This window comes from Elephantulus edwardii, unplaced genomic scaffold (genome assembly GCF_000299155.1).
Source record: "Elephantulus edwardii isolate Elephantulus edwardi_28Jun2011 unplaced genomic scaffold, EleEdw1.0 scaffold00025, whole genome shotgun sequence".
Lineage (NCBI taxonomy): Eukaryota > Metazoa > Chordata > Mammalia > Macroscelidea > Macroscelididae > Elephantulus > Elephantulus edwardii.
In genome coordinates, this window is record NW_006399775.1 from 18548906 (window position 1) to 18573370 (window position 24465).

Consider the following 24465-nt stretch of genomic DNA (forward strand, 5'->3'; position numbering starts at 1 on the left):
CTACGGGGCTTGCTCATTACCCTCACGTGACTAATTCCAATCAGTTTGGTACTAGAAAATAAAAGGAAGATTCAGCAGCTTCCAAAGAGTCTAATTTAATGGTCAGATTGCTAACGGAAAGGTCGGCAGTTTGAATCTACCGTCTGGTCAGTGAAAGAGACATGCAGCAGTTTCTCCTAGTGAGATGCACAGCCTTGGACATGTGTGGTGGGTCACCAAGAGTCAGAATGGACTTGATGGCCATGGCTAGTGGGGAACAGTGCGCCACATATCCAGAAGGTAAGGACCTCTACTTTGTTTTCATGGCCGTGTCCCATGGGAAGCAGTATCTGCGTCCTTAAAGCCCAACTTTTGGCTGGTTTAGTCTCTGTACTGGGAAGTGAAAGATCCCAGGGTCTGGCAGATGAAGCTCTGTCCTGTCCCCAGTCTTGGGCTGAGTGGGTTAAGACACTAATGGTTATCATTAGGAACTATGAGGGAGACAGTTCCTTACATACCTCAATTCCAGGATGTTAGTGACATTCCCAGAGGGGAAGATCCTTCTAATGTAGTTGAAATCACCAACGTAGAGGCTCCCATCGGAGCCACATGTAAGGGCCACAGGGGCCAAGAGTTTGTTGCCATCAGCAAGACCATTGCAGCTGGGGCACGAGATGCTTCTCCGGCGTCCATTGCCCATGATGCTCCCGATAACAGGTGGCTGCTGGGATACAAACTGGTTCTCCCCATTCCCTTTGTGCAGGATGCCTGGGAGAAAAACAGAAGGACAGAGTTACTTATGGAGCAGGAAATGGGTTTCACCTCTTGTAACTGGCTAGAGAGTAGCCTTGATTCTCCAAAGCATGTGAAATCTCCACTACCATTTCCAGATTCATTACTTAAGGCTAAGCCAGTCCCCATAAGGTCTTCAGAGTGTCCTGAAGAGATCATATTGCTTTATTGATTTAATAATCACAACACTTCTGTAGTGAGAGGTTAGTATTATGCCTATGTTAATAAATGGGGAACACTTTAAAATTTTAACAGAATGGTGAGTGGGAGAGCTTCAGAGTCTAGGCCCTCAGCCATTAAACTAAAGTGTTCCTCAAATCGGCTACACATATTATGTGCTCAGTACACAGAATTTTTTATTTGACTTATTTATATTTGTTTCTTTTCACTGACACTATTTCAGGTATGGAGACCATGCCTCTTCCCTTTCTGTATCCTCAGTGTCTAACATTTACCCTGACTGATACCCTAACCCTAACCCTAACCCTAACCCTATCCCTAACCCTAACCCTAACCCTGATACAGAGTCGATACTGAGGCCCATGTATAGAAATAAGTGAAATCAGTCTCTTCTTTTCTCCTCCCCTTTTTATTATTAATTTGAATGAAAGTTTACAGAGACTTTGGATTCCCATCCACTCATTGTTGCACTTTTCTCCCTGCCCACCTCTCACCCCCAGTTTGCTCTTCTCTTTGAAAAGTAAAAGAAAAATTCTTTCATTGCTATACAATCCCTCCCCCTAAGTCCACTCCACTATGCAGCCTTCGTTCTGGACTCCTGGCATGACAATAATACCTAATCATATATCCCTTTTAAACTTCTCTCCCTCATCTGTTTCAATGCAGTATACATTATTTATCCCATCTTTATCAGTCTCCCCTCAACCCTGATGTCAGTCCCATTTTACAACAGAGGCACTGCAGTATTTGTCCTTTTGTGATTGAGTTATTTCACTCAGCATAATGTCCTCCAGGCTCACCCATTTTGAATAATATTGCATGAGTTCCTTGTTTTTCATTGCAGTGTAGTATTCCATTGTGTGAATATACCATAGTTTCTCTATCCAATTGTTTGTTGATGGGCACTTAGGTTGTTTCCAACTCTTTGCTATTGTGAACAAAACTGTGATAAACAAGGGTGTGCATATATCTGCTTGGGTGGCAGTTATGGTCTCCTTGGGGTATATTGCCAGTTAGTGGAATTGCTGGGTCAAATGGTATTTCTACTTCCAACTTTATGAGAAAGCGCCACACTACCTTCCATAATGGCTGCATCACTTTACACTCCCACCAACATTGAATAAGGCTTCCAGTTTCTCCACAACCTCACCAGCATTTTTTGCTTGCTGTTCTGTTAAATTTTGCTATTCTGACTGGGGTGAGATGGTATCTCTTAGTTGTTTTAGAAAATCAAGCTCTTCTAACCAAGGGACAGAAGAGAAATGCTAGTTTTTTTAACATAGTCTGGCTAAAATGGCCTTGTCCTCCATCTTCCATAGATGTCTTCAACTGCTTTAATGGTGAATCTCAGTTTCACCATCAAGAAAATGAAAGGATTAGCCTCAATGGTTTGTAAGCTCCTTCTCTTATCCATACTGTCTCTTTTCAAGCCCTAATCTTTATTTCCCGAATTAGTGCTGCAGCCTCCTAATGGGACTCCCTGCTTCATACCTTACTGCTTTCAGTCCCTTCTTTATCCTGAGCCTCATTGGCCTTTTTGTTTTCATATGTCACAAGACTGATCTCAGGCAACCACCTTTCATTTGTAGAAGTTGCCCCTTGTTGAACAGGTATCTCTTATTTTTATGTTGTCTATCTAGTTTCCTTCCCTTGGAAGTTTGTGGATTTTAGCTCTCAGGAAATTCTTCCCTGGATCGTAAACATCTTCTCCTGTATTTTCCTCCATTAACTTTAGTGTTATCTTTCCCATTTAGATCTTCAATCATGCTTGCTTTATTGTACACGATGTGAAGTAGGAGCTTTAAATTTGCTCTCTTCTAAACACAGGGCCAATTTCCCCAATCTCAATTTCCTAAAAATCCCTATCCATTCTCTACTGATTTGTGATATTTCTTCTTTCATATATCAAGTTCATTATAAATAGTGTGTAACAGAAACATGCACTGTATTTTTATGGAAATAATACACACATTATATGGTTTTTGAAAACTGTGAAGCCATCTTGTGATAGTTACTTATGTACATGCTGCATAATATATGTGTGCGATTTGTGTGGGGTATTTAAAATATATAGTAGTTATCTATTGATATCCATTCATGTGACCCAACGTTTCCTTCTGCAGTTGTAGAACCCTCGAAGTGCCACTGGGCACATGACTACCTAAGACAGAGTACATTCCACAGCCCTGTGTGCAGCTACAGGAGGGCATGTGACTAAGTTCTGACCAATGACAACTGAAACGAAGTGATGTGGGTAACTGCTTGGAGGTACCCTTCTAATGAAAGAAGCCTGCACTTTTCCTTTTCCTCCTTTTTGCTGGCTGAAAAGTGTATGTCTGTGAAAGCTAGAACTTAAACAGTAACCCTGGACCATGAACCTGGGGATGGAATCCCTCAAATGAAGTAATAAAGGGCCTGGGTCTCTGACCAGACTGAGTGCTAAACCAGCCTGTAAACTTGCAGATGAGTGGAAAGATAAACCTATTTTGTTTCTGACTATTATTTGGGCTTTTATAACAAATCACAGCCAAATCCAGTCCTGATTACAATATTCAGAAGCTAGTTTTTTGTATTATGCAATCTATCCATTCCTATGCCAGTATAGTACAGTGTTAGATGTTACCTGTTTTTCTAATATGTTATAGTATCTGGTGAGTCCTTCCTCTTTTGCTCTTACTTTGAAGACATTCTTATCTATTAATAAGTCTTTATTCCACCTTACATTTTAGAATTATTCTGCCATTTTCTCTGTAGACAATCCTGTTAAGTTTGATAAGCATTTATTGAATAAGCAGATAATATTTAACAGCATTACCATGTTTAAAAACTAGCTTAAAGATTAAGGTGTGGCTGATCCAAACCATGGCATTTTCAGTTGCTTCCTATGTATGTGAAAGTTGGACAATGAATATGGATGACAGAAGAGCCTTTGAACTGTGGTGTTAGAGAAGAGTACTTGACTATCCCACAGACTGCCAAAAGAATTAACAAGACTATCTTGAAGCCAATGCAACCAGGGTGATCCTTAGAGGCAAGGAGGATAAAACTTCATTTCATATACTTTGGGCATGTTGGATAAAGACGTCACAGTGGGAAAGGTGGAGGCTGAATAAAAGGGAGAAAGATTCTCAACAAGATGGGTTGACACAATGACAAACAATGGACTGAAGCATATCAGATATGGTGAGGATGATGCAGGATAGGGCAGAGTTTCAGATCTGTTCATAGGGTCACTATAAGTTGCAGTTGACTTGATGGCACTGAAGGAATTGTGCTGTCAACCAAAAGGCATAGGGTTTAAATCTACCAGCTGCTCTCGGGGAGAAAGATGAGCAATCTCCTCCCATGCAACTAACTGTAAAAATTCACTGAAGGGTTGACCCAACTTGATGATACATAACAACAACCACAATAGCAACAACCATGTTTAATTGTCTTATTGCAGGATATAGTCAGATGAGACCATCTGAAATGGCAATATAACCACACAACTTGCATGTCTTAAATGTTTTAGGGTCCAGTGTTTACTTCTAGAAGAAAATGAAAGTCTTATTCCTCTCGGCCCTAGTACCAGCTGCCCAAGCCTCTGCCTTCATTCAGCTCTTGCTATCCTTTTTATTTTTCCTTTAGCTCGGGTCACAGTGAACTCTCTCCAGTCACCCTTCTCCTTCAGGCTTTAGTACTATGGCATGTGCTATATTCTTGGGTAGGATGTTTGTTCTACTTCTCTGGCTAATCTTATAATCCCTGGAGACTCAGTTCAGCAGTTTTCCCCAAAGGCTGCCTTGCCTGAAACCACCTGCTGAGTGAAGAGCTCCTCTTTTGCCTCCCCTCAGTGTCCTGGGCTTGTCTCTGTGAATGTGATGTCCACGCCACAGCACTGGAACTGCCAGGTAGGTATGTGTTGCTAATCACACTGTAAACTCAGAGCACCTTTCATTTCTGCATCCCTGGCTTCTAGCACAGTGGTGAGTATAGAGTCGCTACACAAGGATGTCTGCCGGTGGACCCTTTACACTGGACAGACCCACATCACACATGGGACAGTGTCATCTGAAGTGTGCATTTCGAAAAGTGATCAAAACCAGGTCACATTCCCAGGCTGCTCGAGGAATGCCATGAGCGCACTCACCACTTTGGATGTTGAGGGCATGATGTTTGTCCAGGCTCCATCCTCCAAGCTTGGAAGCATCGATTTCATAGCCCTGCAGCACTGCTGTTCTTTTTTCCCACAGGATCAGGTCTGGGCAGGATTCATACTCATAGCCCACAGAAACTGTAAGCAATGACAGTGGCAAAACTCATAGTAAATAGAGCCTCGTTTTTAGACTTTAGTTTTACAAGCAATTCAGATGGATCAACACTGGCTACCGCAGTGAGTTCAAACACAGACGTGTTCATGAGGATGGTGCTGGGCTCAGCAGTGCTTTGTTCTCTTGTTCACAGGATGACAATCGGTTGGCCTGGACTCATTCACAAATGTTAAAATAATGTGCCAAACACTTAAAAAGTGTCCAGACAAGTTTATTTTAGGGAAATAGTCTTTAGTATGGAAAATGTGTGATGGACAAAGTTTCTACTACAGCATTATATATAGTAGTGGAAAACTGCAAGTAATCAAAAGGTTCAAAAGAGGTGAAAAGTAAACTAACTAATGTGTATCCATTAAAAAAACAGCTATAATGGTTAAACAGTGACTTGGAAAATACCTGTGCTATGTTGAAAAGACTAGTGATACACAACATTTTATCTGTTAACTTAAAAAAATTACACATATAAAAGAAAATGTTATGAGGTGGTTATATCTGATCTAGGAATGTGCATTTTTGGTCCATTTTTCAGATTTTTTAATGAATTATTTATCATTTAAATATTTTATAAAGAAAAAGAGAACTAATCTCTCATGAATACACAGACAAGGAGCTCAGTTTGGGGTACTTTTAAATCTAGAAGCTACTTTGAAGTCTTTTGAAAGCCTCCTGACTTCGCTTTGTTTCATGATTCAAGGCTGCCTTGATTCATAAACACAGCAGAAGACTAGGTTTATAGAGACTTGTCAGTGGCCCATGGACAGAACCAGAAGAGGTAGGAATGCTGTTCCTTCAAAGCATCTTCATGTGGAGGCACTACGTTCAAGTGGGAAAGAGCAAACCACATGCTCAAGAAAAGAATGAACAATCATCAAGTTTCTTTGAAGTGCCATCAAGTTTTCTGACTGTCTATGGCAGCAGGGGAATGTTGCTAGAAGATGTCACTGAAACCACAAGATTCTTTAGCAACCACCATGTTTCTTGTCTAGTCATCTATGATCTTGGGGAGGTGAGTCTCAGCCCTTGAAGTCTCACTACTGGAGAAACTTTCTTTATTAACTCCATCGGGAGCTCTAGTGGTCTAGCGACAAGAAGCTGTGCTGCAATCCTGAAGGCATGTAGTTCAAGGCCACCAGCCACTCCACAGAAGGATGGTCAATCTCCTCCTGTGCCATTAACTGCCTTTGAAAACTTGCTGGAGGGTCAGCTACGGGTTAGTTCTCATTCTATGGCACACAACAACAACAACAGTGGGTATAAAGGGAGCTCTGGCGGCTTAGCGTCCAAGGTATGCTGTTCAAATCCAACAGCTATTCCATGGCAGGAAGACAGGTAATCTCCTCCCATGAGATTTACTGCCTCTGAAAACCTGCTGGAGGGCCAGCTATGAATCTCTTCAGACTTGATGGCATCTTATATAATAACTAAAACAGTGGGCATAAATGTACTCATTTCACCTGAAGAAGTTGTGAGAGGTGAGGGAGTGGTTTGATGTGCAAAAGGGACTTTGAGCAGGGATATGGCATCTTTGCTTCCGAAGTACTCTTTATGCAAACCATCCATAGGGAAGACACAGCATAGATCCAGCTTTGTTCCTTCCAGAAGGAGCTCTGGGGGAGTCATTTCACTCTCTAGGTCTCAGCTTCTGCACAACAATGTGAGGCTAGCACGTCTTGATTCTAGAGGTAGTTGATATATAGATAATATGCAAGGGAGCAAGTAGCCGAGAGTAGGCGTTCAGGGGACATTATTTTGTTTTGCATATGTCACTCCTCCAGTTCCCTCACTCCTTGCCTGCTTCCTCCTTCTGCCTTCCTAGCAAGGTTTCAAGATAGGAAGGGATTTTCTGGGATGTTCCTTTGAAGTTCTTGAAGGATTAACAGAGCAGGGCTCAGCCCACCTTTGAACCCTTACCAGGACCTTGTTCTAATCCTGAAGCTGAACAAGCACATCCAGCCTGGATTCAGCATGATCTGAGGGAGGCAGGATTTTCAAGGGAGGCTTTAGTTACCCTTGTAATAATTTCTGAAAAAATACAACAATAAAAACTACAGAAACACAACTTCTCTGGTTGAAAATGAGCTAAAGAGGCCAAAAAGCATTGCTGCTAAAAGGAAGAATTTTATTTCGGCACTTTAATTAATTTGAAGTAACCTAACAGTTCTAAAAGTTCAGTTCTTCTTTCTTGTTGTTATGTACTGTTAAGTCAGAATTGACTCATAGCTGACCCTCCAGTGGGCTTTTAGAGGCGGTCAATTGCATGGGTGGAGAATGCCTATCATTCATTCTTCCTCAGAGTAGGGGGTAAGTTTGAATCATGTGCCTTTGGGCTGCCTTTTCACTAAGCCACAGAGTACCCCTAAAGTTCTAGGTCCCCATATTTTATTGAATGGCTATGGGGAACCCAAGGCAATGCTGTATGGTTCAGCTTGTGGCCCGTTATCTTTTCTAGCCTACGATGTATCATCACATGGCTTTTCAGGGACCAACTGGGGTGTGTCAGTTTTGTTGTTTTTTTCAAATTAAGGTAAAATGCATATAACATAAAATTTAACATATTAAACTGTACAATTCATTACCATATATAGTATGCTCACAATGTGGTTTGACTCTCATTTCTAACTCTAAAATTCAAACTCATTGGAACTGTCTCATAGTTGACCATCCAGCAGGTCTTCTATGGCACTGCTGGTGGATTTGAACCATTCGCCTGCGTACTGGCAGCACAACTCCTTCCTGACTAGGCTACTAGATCTCATTCATTTCTATCTAGTTTCAAAAAATTTTTCCTTGCCACAAAGGGAGATCCTATACCCATGAAGCAGTCATTTCCCATTTCCACACTTCACCCTCAACCCCTGGCAATGACCAATCAACTTATGATCTCTGTGGATTGTTTTATCCCCTAGATTAGCATGTTTTCAAATTCATCCACATTGTAGCATTGACCAGTGCTTGACTCCGTTTATGATAAAATAATATTCCATTGGATATGAATTTGTCTAGAGAGTTCTGGTGATCAGGAGGGTAAGGAGATGTGCTGCCACCTCACAGGCTTGAATTCACCAGCCACTCTGTGTGAGATTCACCATCTCTGAAAATCCACTGGAGAGTCAGCTGTGAGTTGGTTCTGACTTAACAGCAATGAAAGAGAGATAGAAACGCCACATTTTGTTTAACTATCCATCAATCGATAGGCTTAGGGTTGTTGTCTCTTTTTGGCTAATGTGAGTAGTACTGAACACAACATTTATATGCAAGTTTTTGTTGGAAAGCCAATTTTTAGAAACTTTTAAAAAAATAGTCAGTATTCCACATTGAGCTTTCTGAAGAAGTGATTTTAAGAAGTCTTAAAGATCAACTCAATCTTTGTTATTTTTGATCTGAGAGAAGGAAGGGGGAAAGGTCCCCCTCCCCTCCCATCCCCAAGTACTGTTCTCTCGGATGATGGTGCTGGGTCCCGAGGCTGGCCACTTACCGAAGGCTTCTGAGAGTCCAAACACCTTCTGGTTGTAGACGTCTGTCTTGTCCCAGATGAAATAATAGGACAGGTCTGGAGCTGCTGCAAACCATTTCCGGAAGAGGCGGCCCTCAACCGCTACCATGAGGTGGACCTTCATGAGGTTGAAGGGGATGGTAGGGTGGGTGAGGCTGATCCTCAGGACAGACTTGTAGCCAGGAGTACGGCTGCTCAGGTAGCTCAGCCTCATCTTGCAGCCAGAGATAATGATTTCCTCTTGCAAAGCCTAGAGAGCACAGACAGACCACAGCAGATGAGTCAGTAAATCACCAATGGCTGCAACCATGGCTACCAAGGTACGTGCAGTGAGAATTCCCAGAATGCTTGCTTTTCATCTTGTGGGCTGCCATCTGAAGCAACTCAACAGGATACATGTGAGAAATGGGTTTTCTTAGGGAGTAGTGGGTAAGATTGGTGTTGCTGAGATGCTGGACACTGTTCCACAGTCTTGTCAAATACTATAATGGTGACCCATTATGCACACTGTTTGGATGAGCTTCCAGATTGATTTATGCTGGGAAGCAGGAGTGGTATCCACTTCCTAAACTAGATGCCTCTGGAAACTCTACAAACTCTCTAAACTCTTTAAATGAACAGAAATGATGTTCTGTACAGAAATGATGTTAGTTATAGAACAGAGTACAGGTCTTTTGTGTGAAACTTACTCTCAGTCATATTCAACTTGATGACACTTAACCACTGCTAAGTGAAACTAGTGCTGTTATATCTGGAGGAACACTCTTCCACTTTGTACATCAGTCTTTGCCAATGTGCTGTATGAAGTAACTTGGGTTTGCTATGATGCTGAACTTTGTACCATTTTAGTATTAAATACCAGGATGGTTTCCCTATGTGGACAGTGTTTGGTGGAGCTCCCAGTTGTAAAACAGTTTTGGAAGCAGGAGTAGCATCCACTTCCTAAACCACATGCCTCTGGAAACTCTATGAACTCGGAGAAATAATGACAGTTATGGAAAGGCATTAGGTCTTGTCTTCATAGAGTCGTTATGAGTCGCACTTGACTCATCAGCAATCAACAACAACAATAACAGTGGGTAAGAAGTTGTACCAAACGCCCAAGACAGGCAGTTCAAATCCATCAGTTGCTCTATGGAATAAAAATAGGCAGTCTCCTTCCATAGGATTTACAGTCTCTGAATATTTACTGAAGGGTCAGCTATGAGCTGACTCCAACTCCCTGGCAATGAGTTATCACTGTGCCATGGTCTCTGGGCGTTCAAGAAGCAAAAAGAATAAGTGAGAAAGATGAATAACTGAGAAAAGACAATGCTCAACAAGTTTTCTTGCTTAAGATGCACACATTGGTCTCAGAAAAAAAGTTTCTTTTATCTTATCCAACACTTCTAGAACCACCTTACAATTAGTATCAACATGCACCAGGAGCCCTGGTGATGCAAGAGTGAAGCTCTGCTGCTACATGAAAGATTGACAGTTGGGGCCTAAGCCGCCTATTGGGAAGGGAGAAGACCTGGCACTCTGCTTCCCTAAAGATTACAAGCAACAAGACTCTGGGAGGCAGTTCTGTGCTATCACACGGATTCATAAGGGCCTGGAATGGATTTGTTGGCACTCAACAACAACAACAACAACATTCTGTCTAGACATTTTATATACGTAAACTTGCTCAATCTTCACTGGAGGGAAAGAAGGAAAAAGAGGAGGGGAGAATATGAAGAGAAGAAGGTGAAAGAAAAAAAAAAGAAGGAAGGAAGGAAACAGAGTGAGGAAGGAGGAAACAGGCTCTGAGGGCCACATCCTATATGGTCTAATCCTGGGTGACTCCCTTCACCTCCCTGAGCCTCAGCTCCCTCCTTGGCACAACAGGGACGATAACACTTGTTGTGTTATAGGATTGAGAAGAATGTATGAGAAAAGGTACATAAATATTTTGATAAAATGTAATTTACTAGCTGTGTCAGCCCAGAATCCTTAAGCAGCCTCTGCAAATCTGTTTCCTCACCAGACTCAGGTGAGGATTGTCAGGACTGAATTTTGTTGTCAAATGCTGTTGGATTGATTTTTAAATTTTTTTTTTATAGAAACAGAGTAAGACTTTCTCTCATAGAGGTGCTGAATGGATTCCAACTACCCACCTTCCAGCTAGCAGCAGAGTTCTGAACCTTTGTGCCATGTGAGGGTTCCACCTGGGGGCTAAGTAAGTTCCCATATATAAAGCAGCTAACACACAATATGTATTTTTTTTTTTAATGTTCCTAGGTGATGGTAACAGTGCTGATGGGGAGTTGCACTGAAGATCCTGGGGACTATGAAGAAAGACCTTTTCCAAAGACTAACACGGACATCTGCTGAAGTAAGAATTGTTCCTTTCTCAAAACTTTCCTAGAGGTCTGTTTCAAATGGATTTTCTTTCCAGGAAAGCAAACAAAGCCTATGGGATGTTCACAAAACAAATAATTACGCAGTTTTGAGAACACAGCCTGCCAAGGACCTAGAGCTAAAGCCCCCAGCTCATCCGTAGAAAGATGTTGCGTTGACTGGAAGGCTCTTCCCCGCACTCTGGGTCCCGGCTCCAGTGTCATGAGAGAGAAATGCAGTGGTGAGCGAAGCAGCATCGTAACCACTGGGTACAGAGGGCTCAGCTCCAAGATAGAAAGTTGAAACTAATGCCAGGATACTCAGGCACATGGCAAAAGCAAAGAACTTTTATCGGCTTGATGCTCCGGGCTCTGTTTCAAGAACAGAATGTTAAATCAATCGGAGGCTAGCATAGCCATTAAAAGGACAATGATTATTCTATCCTTGTGTTCACAGAGGAACCTGGCCTGTATAAAGCAAGCCCTTTTCATTCCATCTGTTTCATAGATGGGTGTGAACCCCACTCGCACCTGCCTCTCACTCGCCTGAACATGGGACATTTAGGAGACTGGGTTTAAAGCAATCTTTCTAAATTAGAGTTTACAAATTTCCAGCAAAGCAGGGCTTTATGCCCTGGTGAAACATAGTCTGGGCTGAAGTACCATTTTGATGCTCTTGTATTTACTTTTTTAATGTGCCCTTTAAAATTTACATCTCCCAGTACCTGGAAAGGCTAAGCAGTGGGAGGAGTGGGAAGACCCAAAAGTTGGTTTTTATGCATTTCATGAATCTGCTAATAAGCAAGTCTTGTGATTCAATTGGACTCATAGCCACCCAAGCTGGGGAGCACTGGAAAGTGGGGACCTTTAGCCTCATTTGTTCCAGAGTCCCTGATGGTAGAAAAGTGTCTAGCTGGAGCGGAGGGACAAATTGCTCCTTTTCTTTGACAACCATTTTATAAGAAAGGTCAGCCTGGTGGTTGAGACAGGAGATGAGGCCCAAATCTCTGAAACAGAGTGAGGTTTCAACCTGTAGGTGCAACGAGAATTTCAAAATGGTTGTATTTTGTTCTTGTGAGCTGTTGTCGGAAGCAGCTCTACAGGGTATGTTCAGGAAATGTGTTTGCTTAGCCAGGCATGAAATATACACACATAAATGTATAATCTTCCTGCTCGACTGGCTCGGGCAATCCATTAACATGCATATCACCAGAGTTCTCATTAGGCAGGGAGAGGACTGAGCTTCTCTCCTTGGGTTTCTGCACTGATATCTCTTCTCCTCCCCAGGTCCTCATTTCTGCCATTAGACATAGGGTCAGGAATAGAGGAGGAAACTCAACTTGGCATGGCTTTGTTAGGAAAAAAAAATAATCAAAATCTATCTTTGTTTCAATCAGATGAAAATGCATCTTTTCCAATTACTTCCCCTTAATGATAATTAAGTCAAGCACTGAGAGTATAGATTTGAGCTAAAGCAATTCTTAATTGGCATGAAGACAGCATGTATAAAATAATCTTACTAATAATAGCTAAAATTTAATGAGCACTTAATATGTGCCAGACATTGTACTAAGCACTACATATATTTTCTTACTTAATCTTTATTATAATGCTCACTGTTTGGGACCCTCTGGCTATTCTTCTTGGTAGAAGCTACTTAATGGCTTCTTTTGCTATTACTGTATGATGTTGCTGTTAGTTGCTGTCTGACTCTTGGCAAACCCCTGTGTGCAGAGGAGAGCTGCTCCATAGAGTTTTCAAAGTTTGACTTTAGAAGCAAATCTTCAGGCCTGACTTCTGAGGAGATGTGGGTGGATTCACACTGCCAATCTTGCAACTAGAGGCTGTGTGCTTAACTGTTTCCATGAACCAGGAAAAGATCATATCCTGGAACCTATCAAAATGAATGTTTATAACAGAGGTAATGAAACAGAAGAGATATTGATAGACATGGAAAGGAAAGTAGAAATTCATGGGATGGAAGAGTGAAAAGGGAGAGAATTTATCACATGCTAATTTGTGTGTGCCAAGGGAGCTCCGGAGGCCTAGTGGGAAATGAGTTGTGCTGTCAACCCCAAGACAGGTGGTTTGAACCTACCAGCTGCTCTTCAGGAGAATGATGGACAATCTCCTCCTTTGTGACTTATGCCTCTAAAAATCCGCCAGTAGGTCAGCTATGGGTTGGATCTGACTTGACAGCTATGAGTGGCTGTGGTTATGTGTGCCAGGCAGTTTACTGGTGCTTCTGCCTTTTAAATATATAAGAGGGTTGGTCCTCTTCTCCTGATATTATAGCTACTATGGGGTTTTAACAGTTGGAGTCTGCAGGGTAGGGTGATGGGGTCTGACCTGGACCCCACAGTGTATTCTTCTTTCATTCATCTCTAAGATCAATTTCTAGTCCCAAATGAAAAGAAAATACGAAGAAATGCAATTAAGACAAGTGACTACCTGGATTTCTGGAACGATGGGGCCCTTCTCCGCACAGGAACTGGCAAAAGATGTCAGTGGAGATGGAGAGACGACAGGGTTGGGGCGAGCAAAGTTGCTCAGGTCACAGCTGGGAATCTCGTTCTCCTCATGGCGCATGATGATGGTTTCCATGACAAAGAAGCGATCCCACGGCAGCCACAGGGTGTGCTCCTGGGTGATGAAAGGCGCCCGCTCGAACCTCAGGATGATGGAGATGCCGCCATTTGTGACCAGGTCAAAGCTGTTTGGGAGAGGAATGAGAAAGAGAGTAGAAGGGGGAGCAGGGAATATAGGAAACAAAGGGAGGTGAAGGAGAGAAAATAACAGCAAATCACAGCATTTGTTGGGAAGATTCTAAAATGAAAATAGTTGACTATAGCCATAAATAGTGACAGAAATCTTGGAAAGTATTTATTGTAAAATGATATTCCTTAGAGAATTTGCTAAAATCAAATTAATAAACATTGCTATGGAGAGCCACATGTCAAGCCTCAGGTCTACTCCTTTACTGTTTTTTTTAATACAATTTTATTTTAATTGTGGTTTTAACAAAAGTTTATAGAAAAGTTAGATTTTTTCATTCCTTTATTGCTGCATATTTCACTCCCTCTCTTCCCCCTTCCCCAGTTTATGTTTTAGGAAAACTATGGTATATTCGCACAATGAAATACTATGCAGCACTGAAAAACAATGAACTCATAAAACATTAGACAACATAGGGGACCCTGGAGGACACCATGCTAAGTGAAGTATCTGAGCCACAAAAGGCCAAATTCTGCATAGCACCACTGTTATAAAACAGGTCTGACATGGAGGTTGGGAGGAGAATAGGATAAGAGTGGATAGATATGAACATTGCATTAGAACAGATGAAGGAAGGAAATGTTTAAAAGGAATATCTGATTAAGCATTATATGTACGACAACAGCCCAGGATAAGAGGTACATCACTGCAAAGAGGACTGGGGGTGGGGGCAGGGAGGGAGAGGTAGATAATTGTGCAACATGAATGAATATTGGAGGTGGTGGTGGTGATCTGATGCCCTTGAAGCTGTGCTAGAGTAGAAGCAGAATGAAAAGCCAGCCAAATAAAGTAGGAGGAGCCCTGACCAGAATGACAGTAAGCTTAGCATGACCTTGGCTAAGTCACTTAACCTCTAGGACTCTCTCAATTTTTCATCCCTAAAGTACAAATTCCAAATAAATTCTTCGTAAACCACTAAGATTGTATTACTCCATAGAGAATTAAACTCTGATTATGAGAATTTATTCAAGAAAGGCTTCTGGGAGTAACAAGCCAAGCGGCACAGGCCAGAGGTAGTGGAGCTGCTAACCAAAGGCTGTGTGTCTCTCTGGTGGTTTGTATCCATCAGCGACTCTGTAGGAAAAAGATGGGCAATCTCCTCCTGGGAGTTCTAGGCCTGGAAACCTACTTGAGAGTCAGTTCTGACTCAATGGCAATCCGCTTTTTGGATATAGTTTAGAGACGGGCAATACTAGAATTATATTCCTTTAGAAGTGACATGGAATCAGAAGCTTGGGTCCCACCTTTCAATTGAGAAACAAACGCTGTGGCAGCTTCATTGAGCACTCATCATCCTGTCTTTGTTTCTCTCACCCTCTGAGATAGCAAGAATGTTGTCATAACAGCAACCTGACTTTCTAGTTCTGTCTGAAATGATGCCAAATTGGTTTGCTTTGTGATGGAGTTTTGAGGACCCACTCCATCCTACATGATATGCTTTGAGCCTCTTGTAAAGTGTAAATCTTAGGCTTGCCTCACCCTCCAACATCTTCTGAACCCAGCCACCAACCAGGAGCTCTGTTTTGCATTCAGGTATCTTAAAACTCCCATGCCCTACAGACAAACCTAGCAAGGTGTGCACTCATCCAAACCTGGGACAGTGAGTCCATGTTTAAACACCCAATTTTAACGCTTCCCAGACCCATAGAGAGTCTCACACTCGAGTTTCACAGCCACATGTTCAGATCCAGATGAACTCAAGTTATAGAGAATGAGAAAAGGATAGTTACCAAGGTAGGTACACCGCTCATCTGGCAGGTCAACACACATGACCGCTACTGAAGACTATATGTTCAGTGTGCAACAAGATCTCAAGCCACAAATGTGTGTCCTATTCCCTTTTCCACAAACCCAAAGAAATCATGTTTAAAATTGAATAACTGTTGAATGGCTGTAAAGAAATGAAACAATAACCTGACCTAATTTGAGGCTTCTACAAAAATTACCAACAAGTAGCCACTCAGCTCATACTTCCTCACCTCCAGTGATGTACAAAGGATTGATTCATCTCTGGTTAGATCTGAAGAGCCTTGCTGATTCTCACACTTAAGCTTGTGTTCGTCTTATTAAATTCCTATATCCCCAGGATCTGATTCTATCCTCTGGGCTTCAAACTAGTCTGCTTCCTCTACACTTTGACAGTATTTCAGGGCCAGGAAATGGTGATCCTGCCCACCTTTCTGCCCCTGGACAAGGCATCTCTTTGGTAAAAATATTTGTAGCTGTTACTTTTAGAGTGAGTTTTCCAAGCCTGTGCCCACCTTGCTTTCCCAGATGGTATCTCCTCAGCTATCAAAAACCAAAAATGAAACAAACTCAAGCTTTACCTCCTTATCACACCTCCCTTGATCACAACTGTCCTTCCCCAGGGCTCCCACCACACCATATACCCTCCTTCCTAGAGCCCACATCTCATTGCTTGGTAAAGGACTCATTCTGGCACAGGGACATTGCCTGATTCCTTTCCATTTCCCCAGGACACAGCTGAGTTAGAGCTTGAGGGCTCAAAGTTTTGAGAACGGAGGCAAGAGGGACACTGCTAATGTCTTCTGAACTGATCGCTTACTGAACCTTTCAATCTCTGCGTGCTTTCGCTGTCCTTCACGTCAGCTCCATTTTCTCCAGTGCAGCTGGTTTTGGAGATTTTGATGCAGGCCTTGAACTTTATCCATCATAAACCATCTGGTAGGATTAGGTAGATTGCTCCAGTTGGCCCTTCTTTCCTCTAAAAAAGCTGCAAGAATTTTGCACTGTTCCTGTTCTGGTGCCAGATCTTGCTTCTATGAGATGACATCCCCAAATTCAAGTTCCCAGGCTCTAAAGGCCGACTTTTCTTTTCTATCCTATGTAGGACCTCTTCATCTGTTTGGTCTGTTCGTCCCTCATTCAGAGCCTGCACTTTGGAAGTGGGAGACAGGCTTCTTCATTCTTTAGTAAGGATAAAGTAGCACCAGTTCTCGTTAAGTACCAATAAGTCAACTACCATTTATACATTCTAATGAACAAACAGATCCAATCCCTGCCCTATCTTGCACTGTTGTTGTTATGGGCCATCAAGTTGCGTGTGACCCATAGTGATCCTGTGTACAGCAGCTCTGAACCCTGCCCTATGCTGAGCCAGTCTCACGGACTCTGACACACCAACCCTCATTACCCCGGTTACTCTATTAATCCATCTTATCTGGGGTCATCCTCTCCTGTGCTGTCCCTCCATCCTTCTGAGCATGGTGCCCTTCTCCAAGGACTGGTCCCTCCTGGCCAGGTGCCCACAATATGTGAGATGGAGCTAGAGACTAAGGTGTGCCTGATTCAGGCCATGGTCTTCGCAATTACTTGCTACGCATCAGGCAGCTGGTTAATGACTGAGGCTGACAGAATAAGAATTGATGCCTTCCAGTTTTTGTGGTGCTGGAGAAGAGTACTGAACAAACCATGGACCACCAAGAAAACAAATTAAGTCTGTCTTGGAGAGGGTAAAACCAAGTTTATCCTAGGAGGCTACGATCCTGCCATTCACAAGTCAATTACAGTTCCTGTGCCAATCCATCTCGTTGATGGTCTTCCTCTATTGCTGACCCTCTACTCTTTCCAGCAGGTAGCACCAGAGAAGTTGTTTATTTTAAAACAAGAGTTCAAGTTTTGACTTTCCAAGAGAAATCCATGGCACGGGGAAACACCCAGAGAACAACTTTTCTGTCACAGAACCAAACAGCATCTGTGCTTTGACAGATTTTTTTTTTTGACAGAGCATTTGATTGAACTGTCAACCAGAATTTTGGTCTGCTTCATGGCTTCGCTACATGAGGGCCCAAGTCGGGACAGAGGGGTACAAACATGAAGGCATTCTCAAAGCTGTGAGCAAGCTGGGGCAGCTGGTCTTGCCAAGAATTAGGATTTAGTGAGTCGGGGCCAGGCCTGCTGATCTGGAGGGGAAAGCTTTGCTGTATATAAGGATGTGGATCTAACCCCAGAGGGGCTCTGGTTCTCCCATGAAGCCCAAAGAGCCGAGGGCCAGTCTGAGCCTGGCTCTTCACACCACAGGTGAGTTAGTTCACACCCCTCAGCCTCCACGGCCTCCTCTAGAAAATGAAGCTGGTTATTTCAATCACTTGGCAATGTTACTAATTAGATAGAGGAGATAACAAATGGGAAAATCACAGGGCTCCACACATTCCCTGGGCAGCAGGCTCTATATAATACCATTTTTTAATTCAGCAAGCCTGAACTGCTTCTCTTGTATGTTATTATTTGAATTCTTTTGCATAAGTTCCATTTTCCATCTTTTTAATGATCTGTGGCTCTCTGCTCTGCTGCTGTGTTCCGTTTATGAGCCTGTTAAGACTTAAGGATGGTATTTCAGCCTGTTTGTGTGTACGCGCGTGTGTGTGTATGTTTGCAGTAGGCTAGGTGGGAATATGGCATGCTAGAGGAGGCTGAGAATCCCAATGTTTGCAATGAAGAGTGAGGAAAACAAAGAAGAATTAGACACAGCCCATAAACTTGTGTACATATCCTGTTGTCTCCAGAGTATGTATATAATCTTTCATTTCTTCTAGTGTATGAAAGTTGAGAAAAAAGTCAGTTATGGAAGACAAAGAGGGAAGTAAGCAGGATACTGCACGTTCACATCTAACAAATAATGGTCTTCAGATACTAAAAACACAAGCATTGTCTTTCCCATATTTTAAGCTACGTCCAGTTGGGGTGACCTAGTGGTAAGAAGCCACACTGTAATCTCAAAGGCACAGGAGAAAGATGGAAAATCTCTTCCTATATGATTTACTGCCACTGGAGGGTCAGCTATGAGTCGGTTCTAACTTGATGGCACATAACAACAACAACATAATGTATTGATAAGAACTGTTCTCAAACTCCAGCTCTAACTTGTAGCAAAATCATTTAGTAAGCTCACATAGGAAAGAGATGGCTTATATGGTCCTCCAAGGATTCCTAACATTCTTAAAGAGCAACAGAAACATGGGAGAAATCAAAGCCTGGATGTTTCAAATAGTCAACTTTTCTCAGGGATACTAAGTTTATGCCAGACCCTGGTGAGTTTTACGGATTCAATCTAACCAAACTGAGTAGGGCTTAAGAACTAATGGTTTGCCATTGCATGAATGACTGGTAAGTTTCATGACAAAAAATGAAGGTCTCCTTTTTTTATGATTGTTGTGCAGCAGGCAGTAATGCAGTCAGACTACTTGTTGCCTCTGGTGTGCACATCTGCCATGTCCGTAAAGCAGGCAACCGAGTACTGGAAGATAGAAAAGACAGTATAACCAGAGAGCCAAATAAAGTAGATGCCCAGTGAAAGTCTGTATTGAGGTGCTCACTGGGACAGAGCATGAGCAGTGCAGTCAGAGAGCAGTGGATTGGCCAGGAGAGCTAAACACTGAGGACTGGCCACCGAGCTCTTCCAGCTTGCCCCTTCCATAGTCACATGGTGTTGAGAGGAGGGGTGGGGAGAGGGCTCCCTTTGTGAAACTTGCCAACCCTCTCTAAGAGGTACACATGTCTACAAACAGATGAGCCTCGACTTCATTATCACCTCGGCCGGGCCATGTTCACATCTGATATTGGATTAAAGAGGTGCTAAAATCAATCAGCCTGGAGCTTAATTTCCAACACGGAGTGAAAATCAACCTTATGGGCCAACATTTAACCAGATGGACCGCCACCACTCGATTTTATTAAAAATAGAGGACTTGTCACCACTGACAGCCTAAATATTCCACCTTCCTCACCCCCTTTTCGCAAGAAAGTTCTCCTTGTCTCTGCACTACAGCTACTACCTTCTCTTGACAGACTAATTTGTAATTTTAATAAAAAATTGAATGCTTATTATATTCTTACAATGTGTCAGACACCTGAAAGGATCAGAGAAAGGCAGCGAATGAAAAGTTATTAAACACCTACTATGTGAAAGTTCTTCCTCAACTACCACATTACCTAGTTCTCACCATTAAGTCCAAGAGAGACTATTAGAACCATTTAACACGTGAATAAATTGAGGCTTAGGAGGTGAGGAAGTTTGGTCAAGAATACATCACTAGCTAATCAGAAATCTGGGGTGATTAAGGAAGCTTTCCTTCATTCTACTGAGAATTCTCAGAGGAATTAAACATCTGAATTCTGTCATCATCCAGTATCAGGCTAACAGTCACTTTCATACACCCACAGGTTGCAAGATGGAAACCCTGGAACAGGAGCGGAGACACTGGGAGCAGCCTAGTCTGTGGAAAGTGGTTTGTGTGATTATGTGATTATGTGATATGATGTGTTGTGTACCGTTGAGGGAACCAAACCATAGCTGACCCTCCGGTGGGTTTTCAGAGGCAGTTAATTGAACAGGCAGAGATGGCCTATCCTTCTCCAGTGGAGCAGCTGGTGGCCTTGAACTGTGTGCCTTCATGATTGCAGCACAGCTTTTTGCCACCATGGAATAATAAGCCAGAATGATATGTCTAAGGTACCTTGTGCTTATTCTGTGAACCAAATGAGAAAAATACTTTCCAATCTATAGATAGAAGTCAAAAGGATTTAGGACGCAGTCACATAAAGGGCTATACAACTAAGGAGGTGCAGAGATGAATATTGTAGGTAGGTCCTCTGAAACGAAGACTCAAAAAGCCCCCTAAGACCCCCCACAAACAAAAAAGCTCACACAAAACAGCCCACAACACCAAACCTCAAACTCACTGTTTTTGAGTCTGTTTTGACTTTTAACAACCCTCCCTTGGGTTTCCAAGGCTGTAAATCACAGGAGGAGAGTGTTCCCCTTTCTCTGCAGCGTGGCTGGTGGGCAGATGTACAGCTTTCGGGTTATCAGCAGAACTCACTATGGACTACCACCAGAGCTCCCCCAAACCAAGATAAATGCTTTTTTTTCCCAGTAGCAAGACTGCAAGAAGGTGCAGAAGAGCAGAACCGTCCCTTTCTGTAGTGCATAAAAAGTCTCCTACCTGCCATCTTGCCTGCTGATTGTGTACCCAAAGAGAGGGTTATTGACGAAACTGATGTTTACGCCAACCAGTGGGGTTCCATCTGATGTCATCACCTGACCACGAATGACACATGCGTGCCTGTGGAAAAAGAAGAGAGAGGAACATCATCTATCTTTCCTGCTCAGAGCCTGCTTAGCAGGGAATCCCGTGAGATCAGAAGATACACAGCAGGTTGTGGCACATCTTGCATCCAAAGGCTTATTCTATTTAATCAAGATAAACAATAATATTTTAAATATATCACCACAAATTGAGATACAATGATCCTTCTAGAGAACTACTGATAAGTGGTGTTTTCAAGGTTATTTTCTAAGAATATTATATTATTAGGGAGAACTGGTGGCCTAGTGGCAAGAAGCTGGGCTGCAACTCTGAAGGCATGTGGTTCGAGGCCACGAGCCACTCCACGGGAGGACAGGCAATCTCCTCCTGTGTGGTGAACTGATTCTCTGAAAACCTGCTGGAAGGTCAATGATGGGTCAGTCACAACTCCACAGTACACAGCAACAAGAGCTACTATTTTATAACAAGGAGATAAAGCAGATTTCAGAAAGCAGTACACCATGCAGGTGGATTTTAGAGTCAGGTGATCTTGGTTCAAATCCTAGCTCTGACACTTGCTAGTTCTCTGAACTTGCTTTATGAAAGTTTATGTTTTCATCCTGGTACAAAGTAAGTTCTCTATACAGCAGTGGCTTTTGTTGTCTCTAATGGTTTCACTTGAAGAAGTAGAGGATACTTCCTTTCATCTGGCTTTGTTGCTTGTTGTTGTTTTATATCGCCGAATCAGGACCAACCTAACAGCTAACTCTCCAGAGGATTTTCAGAGGCAGCTAATTGCATGTGAGGAGATTTCCCGTGGTTCTTCTGCATAGCAGCTGGTAGATTTGAACAACAGACCTTTGCCCTAGCTGCACAATTCCTTGCCACTAAAACCCAGAGCTCCATCTGGCATTAGAAGTAGGAAAGAGTCAGAAGAGTGAGTACTGGAACCTGTTACCTCTAGCCCTACTTAAAAGCCCCCTTTTGTTTACCTCTGTATGCTAGACAAACCAAACTTTTGTTTTGCCAAACTTGCCAGTCTAAAATTTTGTGTAAATATACCTGTGCAGTGTTCTTCCATCTGCCTAGAATGACATTCTTGGATCCCTCTCCCAACATTTTATTCCTTAAAACTCAAACTCGAATGCTGAACTTTTAGGAACGTCTCTTGATCCTCCTAATCAGAGCTAACCACTCTGTCCCCCTAAAGGTAACCAACACCATAACATCCCATCACACACCATACACGCGTTTCTTCTCACTAGATTGTGAGCTCTTTGATCTATGGTCAAGTTTGTTTTCTCCTCTCCACAACACATTGACGTTGATAGGTGCTGTCGAGAGGACTCCAACTCATAGCAATCCTAAGTACACTAGGAGAAATACTTCCTGGTCTTATGCCACCCTCACTGTAGTTTCTATACCTGACCCACTGGGCCAGTCTCATCTTGTAGAGGGTTTTCCTCTTTTTTGGCTGACTCCCATGTTACCAAGCATGAAGTCCTTCTTCAGGGACTGGTCTCTCTTGATAATATGTCCAAACTACATAGACCATGCATAACAAGTCCTATGTCTTTGTTTAAAAAATAATGGATTGAATAAGTAAGTAAGTAAGTAAGTAAGTAAGTAAGTAAGTAAGTAAGTAAGTAAGTAAGTAAGTAAGGACAATTAGAAATACCTACAATGACATTTAAAAAATATTTCATAAATGGAACCTGTTTAGCACATTTTAAAAGGATGCTGAGATGGGGGAAAATACCATCTGTTCTAAATGACATAGATATAGAACCCTCTTTTCCCATCAGGGTGATTTCAATTAAAGGATCCCTCCTGTGTTCTAAGGAGGACACTGTGGTTCATAGAGGTTATATCATTTGTCCAATATCACACATGGAAGTAGTGGCAGAACCAGACCTTGAACTGGGGCCTCAAAAGCCCAGTGCTCTGCTTACCACTGGCAGTCAGTGGACAGGAAGGAGCTCGTGGAGTCAAAGCCCAAAGGGATTGGGACATTTGAGAGAAAGTTCTTGTTGGCAGGACACATGTGAAATGGAAATGTATGTTCTATTGTTCTGACAACTTTCTCCACTCACTTTGGTTCAGAAGTCTTTTTTCTCGCCTGGTGAGCCCATGGATTTAAATAAAAAATGGATCTCTAACTCAGCCCCTGCTTTATTTGGTACTCACATTTCTACCTTCCCAGAGTGATAAACTTTTCTCTGTTTGACGAGAAAAGCAATTAACACCAGGCTTGTAAGCAGCTGGTCTCACCAGTGTCAGCTTGTCCTTTCAGAAGGCAAGAACAAGTACCCACAATGCACTGGGCTCTTCACCCCCAGCCCCCCCACCCCGCCTCACCTCACTACACACAATCTGGTTAATGCTAATTCAGTCAGTGGTTTCCTTCCGAGGCCCTTGGTCTAAATGCAATTACATGGCAAACAAGTTAAGCGGGTGAGGCTAAGCAAAGACTCTCAGTCCTGCTCTGAAGGTCTCCCAATATATTTATGTGAAATTATCTCTCTGCTAATGGGAAAGATTTATTCCAGCAATTGTATTCAGATGGTACTGAGAGATGCTTTCTTTAATGGAGGAAAATTGAATTTCTTATTGCTGGAACTTTGTCCTTCTGGAGAATTACTAACAGATCTCATTCTCCTGGTGCTGGCTACTAGCCAGCCTTCTCCTGACATATGTGCCTTTAGATTTTGCCTGGACAATAACCAGCCCTCTGGGGAAGCTTTCCTTTTTGGGGCTGCCCTGGCTGCTGCCCCCCAAACACATGTGGGACAGCCTCCTCTGATTTATTGCTCCTTGGGGATTTCCTGATAATTGGGAAACACTACATCAGCACTGCTCAGCTATCATGTAGCCTCCACTTCAGCAAGCCAGGGCAGATGTAATTTTAGCCCAGGCTCCTGTGGATTGCTTTGGGTTCTGGAGAAGATTAAGTTGACTCTTTGTACCCCTGCAGGCCATTGAGGCCTCTTGCCAAAACAGGCTTTTGGCTCAGGAATCAAGTTCTGGAGAAAAACACTTCCATTTTCCTTCTGTCCAGCCATGACTTTAAGTTGCCAAGAAAGCCTGGTTTAACAGACATACAGGCTTTCATGGGACAAGGCAGAGGGGAAGTCTGCTCTGTGGAGGCCTCTGAGAAGTGTCTCCTGCCAGATGCTTTGTCCTGGGAGGTTTGAAAAGATGGGAGTGCTGGGTTACCCAGTGTTTTCTTCTCTTATTCACTGATTTAATGGATGCTTCCAGTGGTGTGCTGGTGAATGTTTAACAACTATTTTTGCATTTCTAAAAAAGAAAAGATAAACAGCCTTAATTTGTTTACTGTAATGCTTTCCTATTTCTGTGAGGGTAGCATGGGACTGGGTAGGGTTTTATTCTGTTGTGTGGTGTAATGAGCCAGAATCAACTCAATAGCACCTAACGACAATGTGACGCAAATCATTATATAATATTTCCACTACAGAGATACAATAAACGCCCAAACGCTGCCCTTGAGTTGAATTATGGCT

The 24465-nt window shown here is 42.6% G+C and overlaps 1 protein-coding gene across 1 annotated transcript in view; it reads right to left on the reverse strand.

Moving 5' to 3' along the window:
* Positions 1 to 24465, reverse strand: part of TENM4 (teneurin transmembrane protein 4) — a 613887-nt gene that overhangs the window by 67241 nt on the left and 522181 nt on the right. The window contains exons 17-21 of the mRNA XM_006882894.1: positions 20858 to 20977; positions 13569 to 13830; positions 8740 to 9007; positions 5084 to 5227; positions 498 to 747 (exon numbers count right to left, since the gene is read on the reverse strand). Coding sequence (XP_006882956.1) covers positions 498 to 747; positions 5084 to 5227; positions 8740 to 9007; positions 13569 to 13830; positions 20858 to 20977 — 1044 coding nt within the window. The remainder of the gene's footprint in view (positions 1 to 497; positions 748 to 5083; positions 5228 to 8739; positions 9008 to 13568; positions 13831 to 20857; positions 20978 to 24465) is intronic.